The 6,030-nt window shown below is 35.6% G+C and overlaps 1 protein-coding gene across 2 annotated transcripts in view; it reads right to left on the bottom strand.

Annotated features, from left to right (window-relative positions):
• Positions 1 to 1,957: 1,957 nt before the first annotated feature.
• The window catches only part of LOC107735373 (Golgi apparatus protein 1-like), a 19,676-nt gene continuing 15,603 nt past the window's right edge, over positions 1,958 to 6,030 (bottom strand). The window contains exons 18-21 of one of the 2 annotated variants that reach the window (XM_016547077.1): positions 3,875 to 3,982; positions 3,059 to 3,179; positions 2,558 to 2,664; positions 1,958 to 2,140 (exon numbers count right to left, since the gene is read on the bottom strand). In XM_016547077.1, coding sequence (XP_016402563.1) covers positions 1,973 to 2,140; positions 2,558 to 2,664; positions 3,059 to 3,179; positions 3,875 to 3,982 — 504 coding nt within the window. In that variant the 3' untranslated portion in view covers positions 1,958 to 1,972. The remainder of the gene's footprint in view (positions 2,141 to 2,557; positions 2,665 to 3,058; positions 3,180 to 3,874; positions 3,983 to 6,030) is intronic. The other variant, XM_016547084.1, reaches the window with a different exon arrangement.

The following is a 6,030-nucleotide window of genomic DNA, read 5'->3' as shown; positions in this document are numbered from 1 at the left end:
CACACACACACTCACACTCACACTCACACTCACACTCACACTCACACTCACACTCACACTCACACTCACACACACACGGAACCAAGATCAGCACATTTGTTGTAAACAATAAATAAGGCTTAAGCCAAACATAACAAAACATCAAAAAAGTGCAATCATCCTGTGGACATACAGTCACGTTCACCCTTACAACGTTGGTCCGCAGGAAACTTGACCCTGGACAATCAAACCATCTTTCACATTCAACCTTCTAACAGAGGTACAGGTCTATTTGAATTTCGTACTCTTCGTATATTAACCATTTAATGCCTAATCCATTATAAATGTGCAAACCAGATGTTTATAATTCTTCAGACCAGACTCAAACTATCAGTAGAGGACTCTCACAAAACCAGTCCAAGACCATGTTTGTCATATTTCCCAGCAAAATAAAAATAAACTTTGCTAAATTAAGTATTTTATGACTTTGTGACATTATTTTCTTTTGTTGTATTTGTCTTACTTCCTTTACTGATTTAAATAAATCAAAACAACATAAAACAGTAAAAAACTAAGTGTTAATAATGGGAATTATAAAATAAGTCAAACGTGAAATGTGCAGACGTCATGAAAAATTCATCTCTCTCTCTCTCTATATATATAGGGCCTGGACATGTTTTCATGAGATTCACTCAATGATGTGTTTACTATTATAAAGTTTGGCTTTGCCCTTGATAATCAAACCATTATGAACGTCAAACCTTCTAGCAAAGGTAAAGGTCTATTAAAATGTCAATCTTTGCAAGTTTACCACTTGCTGTCTAATGTATCATAAATGTAATGTCTTTGTCTTGACTGATAAAAACCAGCGTTTCATGTGTCAGGATCATCATACTGGACTAGAAAAACCATCTTCCCTCCCCAGTGCCAAAACATTTAGGAGACACCCAGAAATGAATCCCACTCAAAGTGAATTCCACTTTGTGATTTAAAGATAAAAAAAAAAAAACTGAAGTGAAAAACAAAATATAAAGATGGCTTGTTTTCATGTAAGCTGCTGATTAAAGCCCCGTCATTCTCAAAAAATTGAAAAAGACACAACGATAAAAATACTGCATTGACACATGACCATATTACAGTCAAGAAGTAAGGCTGTCACTCTCAAAATAAAAACAAAAAACATATACTCAAGGCATAAAGTCCCAAAACGATCTTGATCCTGTCTGAGAAGCATTTCAAAGGTTGTATGTTTGGATTGAGGTGGGATTCAGTGGCAGGGTGGGCTAGAGAGGGCTCCTAACATGGCACCGGCCCACAGAAGGTCCACTGCAGCTCCCAAAGTCTGCGCAGGTATAAGTAGGAAATGATCCTCGCTCTACCTGTCTTTCAGCTCTCTGGTCACACGTTTGGTGATGCGGCCACACAGCAGCCCCACGAGGAAGAGGAGGGACACGGCCAGCGCAATCATGAACAGGATGTAGTTCTTCGAAGGAATTTCTTATTTTTCTTCTTATTGAATTATTATTATTATTATTATTATTATTAGACAACGAAGGAAGACAACTTTATTTTTAATATAATAATTTTTGTTACTTTAATAATAAAATTAATAATAATAATAATAATTTTAAAGCAAAAAGGCATATTTTACAGCTAGAGGTTTGGCTTGTATGTAGTAAATATATTTAAGAAAAAAATATTTATTTGTCCATCTGGACAGTTTGTTCAATGTGTTTGTGTTTGTGTGCACTGGCCTTCGCTGCATAGCTCCACATGTCTATGCGGTCCTGTAATCTTCTCTTACATTCAGGCTGTAGACGCACCTGCATGTCCTGCAGAGCTTCCATCAAACAGGAAAGGTTGTATGTTTGGATTGAGGTGGGATTCAGTGGCAGGGTGGGCTAGAGAGGGCTCCTAACATGGCACCGGCCCACAGAAGGTCCACTGCAGCTCCCAAAGTCTGCGCAGGTATAAGTAGGAAATGATCCTCGCTCTACCTGTCTTTCAGCTCTCTGGTCACACGTTTGGTGATGCGGCCACACAGCAGCCCCACGAGGAAGAGGAGGGACACGGCCAGCGCAATCATGAACAGGATGTAGTTCTTCGAAGGTGACGTCATGACTTGCACAGCGAGGTCCGAGAAACCTTCAGCTGGTGCCACCTAGGAAATCAAGTCACATACTAGAACTCATTTGTCCCTAGAATTTGGCTAAACCTAACATAACATTAATATTTATGAATGTTGTTCATAAATATAATAATAAAAAATTTAAAGTATAACATTTTTAATAATAAAATAACAATTTATTTTACTATAATTTCTTATTTTTCTTCTTATTGAATTATTATTATTATTATTATTATTATTAGACAACTTTAGAAGACAACTTTATTTTTAATATAATAATTTTTGTTACTTTAATAATAAAATTAATAATAATAATAATAATTTTAAAGCAAAAAGGCATATTTTACAGCTAGAGGTTTGGCTTGTATGTAGTAAATATATTTAAGAAAAAAATATTTATTTGTCCATCTGGACAGTTTGTTCAATGTGTTTGTGTTTGTGTGCACTGACCTTCGCTGCATAGCTCCACATGTCGATGCGGTCCTGTAATCTTCTCTTACATTCAGGCTGTAGACGCACCTGCATGTCCTGCAGAGCTTCCATCAAACAGGACATTTCTGGGAAAGAATTTCAAACAGAGGGAGTCAGGAGCTCCAAATTACAGAGTTAAAAAGAAGAGAAAAAAAAACAACCTCCGTAATCACACCATCTGTCAGTGCCATAACGTTCCATTAGCCTCTCAAATAGACCCTCAACCCAGATACTTTAACCGGGCATCATGAATTAAACAACACAAAATGGTATTTACAATGCATTAACATTCAGTGAGAAATAATGTAAGAAATAATGTAAGAAGCGACAATCATAAGATATTTGAGGTTTAATATACAGCTATGTGGAGCAAGATATTTAATAAAAAAAGAAAATTGACAGTTTTGTTCTCATAGCATCTTTAAAAGTGTGAATGAATTGTGTAATATGCAAAAAAAAAAGAAAAAAGAAATCACTCACGTCTGCCTCTTCCAGGGTTGATGGCTGCACAGTGGTGTTTCAAATCCAGAGCACAGGCCGTGTGCAAGACAGGATCCACGAATATATCTGCTTTGCTTTCTTTGAGCATGTTCAACACCTCCTACACGTGGAGAAGAGGATGAAATGAAAGAGCGAAATGTGGGCACTAAACCTGTACGTGTCAAATTAATATAGCCGTGTGTGAGTGGACTGTTGCTTATTTCACATGCGATGGTGTTTCTTAAAGAGACAGCAGCAAAAAAGACTTATCTTTTTAAGAGTGGATGAAGGAAAGTATTGTGAAAAACTAAATGATGATTGTTTTGTTTAACTGGACGTTTAAAAAATTACACTACAGTTCAAAAGGCAGTAAGATTTTTTTTTAATGATTTTGAAATAATCACCAAAACTGCATTTATTTGATAAAAAATACAGAAAAAACTGTAATATTGTGAAATATAATTACCATTTAAAAAAAACCATTTGTTTTCTATTTGAATATATTGTAAAATGTAATTTATTCCTGTGATGCAAAGCCGAATTTTCAGCATCATAACGCCAGCCTTCAGTGTCACATGATCCTTCAGATATCATTCTAATATGAAAGAGCTTTATTGCCAAGTATGTTTGCACATACAAGGAATTTGTTCTGGTGACAGAAGCAACCATGCAACCACCCATGTGTCTAGTGTGGGAATCTCCTCTCATCAGAAAAGCAGATGTGGGTTTAAAAACACTGATGGTGTTTCCATAGCAACAGATGCAGAGGAAAGCAGCGTGTAGCAGATGAAGCATGTCTGAGGATGTGTTCTGTACCGTCTTGCACTCCTCCGGTTTAATTTTCAGAAGGTTGTTCTTCAGACACTCCTCCACTTGACCCGTCTGTTCCTGTGCGGCAGCTTCCTCTGCACACAGCCGCGGGATCTAACACACACACACAAACAGACATGTTACGAAGTGACTAAAGATATAAAATCTCCTTTTTCTTTTTAAAAAGTCTGCCTTGTCTTTGTCTGTGTTCATGTGGCCTCCCGTCAGCAGAATATAACCCAGAGATCAAAGTCAATTTTCTTTTCTGACCCAATTAAGAGACCCATTTCTCACCATTCCAGCTTGATTTCTCTCTGAGAGCCTATGGCTCATGGAGATCATAAATAAAGGGCTTTCCTCAGACAGGCTGCAGGAGGAGGGTCCCTGTTCCTGTCTTATAGCATTACAAACAAGCCATATAATTCTGCAACACTCTCTGCACTCTCCACAACAGCTTGAAAAATCATTCATTAATAACAATAAGACATCTAAGCCTAGTGCATTGGTAAGAGCGTATTCTCGTCACATAATAACTAATTTGGACTGTCATTTCCACATACAATCCTAATAAGGTACTGTCATTCTGCAGTTTCCTGTACCATAGACACAAGGACCGATTTCAATTAATTATATTAATATTCAATTAAATGACCAATTAATGAATAAATAAAAACTATTTGTACCCAATAGTACATAACCAAATATATATATATATATATATAATACTATTATTTAGCTAAAACATGTTAAATTAAAAGTGACAGTAAAGTATATTGTTTCACAAATTACATTTAAAATAGTTTTTTTTTAGAATTTAGAAAAAAGTATTGTTTACACAAAACATATTATGCAGCACAAATGTTTTAACACTGATAATAATAATAATAATAATAAATGCTTCCTGAGCAGCAAATCAGCATATTAGAATGATTTCTGAAGGATCATGTGACCCTGAAGACTGGAGTAATGATGCTGAAAATTCAGCTTTGCATCACAGGAATAAATTACATTTGAAAATATATTCAAATAGAAAACAGTTGTTTTAAATTGTAATAATATTTCACAATATTACTATTTTTACTGTATTTTGATCAAATAAATGCAGCCTCAATGAGCATAAGAGACTTTTTAAAAAATCCGACCCAACTATATTGATAAAAATATCTGATGCTAAACATGACTATTTTGAATTGGAAATCTAGTTCCCATCCTGTGACATTACAGATGAATTTCTTCCAACCCCTCAGAAACGGGACTGAAATATTACTGTAGATTAGTCATTCATGAGGCAGTTGGACATTTCTTTCTCACTCAGAGAATCTCTTTAGGAACAGAGAGAAAAAATATCAGTTCTTTTCAACATTGTTTGGATGATCTTTTAAAGCAATTCTCAGCCGCCCCCTCTCTCTCTCTGTACAGCTCCAAATGAGTGTCCTGACATGTTTAAACAGACTGTTAGATCTCATAAAGATGCTGTGTGTTGAAGGCCATGGGCTCCGTTCCAAACACTCGCAAGCTCTGTATCTAGACAGCATTTGAGGCATCATTAAAACAGTAGGCAGCAAAATTAAACTGATTTATATCAGCCAGATTTCAAGTTCAATGTTCAAATCAGATGTATCCTTAGTAGATAGCGCCAATCCCAAAATGCACTGCAATGAGCTGACAGATGGAGTCAAAGGAAATGTCCATTATATTTAATTCAGTAATGAAAAATATGAATATTTAAATAGGCAAGGCAAGGCAGAAATGCTTGGTGTTAAAGATATAGCTTCCATAAATAGCACACTAGTGTTTTCGTTAATGCATCTCTTTCTGACAGAGACAGATCTAGATTCAGTGGTAGCAGAGATCAATATATCAAAGACAATACAGAAGTGATCAGATAGTGCTACGTCCTTAATAACAATGGATGGAATGTTTAGACCTCTACTGATGATTAAATCTAGAGTATGTCCACGATTGTGTGTGGGTTCATGCACATAATGAATCAGGTCAAAAGTGTTTAAAACAGTCATAATTTCTTTTGTAGTTTTGTTTTCTGCATTATCTATGTGAATATTAAAATCCCCTGCAATAGCAAAACAGTCAAACTCTGAGGAAATCATTTAGAATAAACAGAAAATAAACTACCCTGTTTATTCTATATCAAATAGAATAAA

This window comes from Sinocyclocheilus rhinocerous, unplaced genomic scaffold (assembly GCF_001515625.1).
Source record: "Sinocyclocheilus rhinocerous isolate Xijiao unplaced genomic scaffold, SAMN03320098_v1.1 scaffold942, whole genome shotgun sequence".
In the NCBI taxonomy this organism is placed as follows: domain Eukaryota; kingdom Metazoa; phylum Chordata; class Actinopteri; order Cypriniformes; family Cyprinidae; genus Sinocyclocheilus; species Sinocyclocheilus rhinocerous.
The sequence above is the reverse complement of the archived record's forward strand: the minus strand, read 5'-3'. Positions and strand labels throughout refer to the sequence as shown.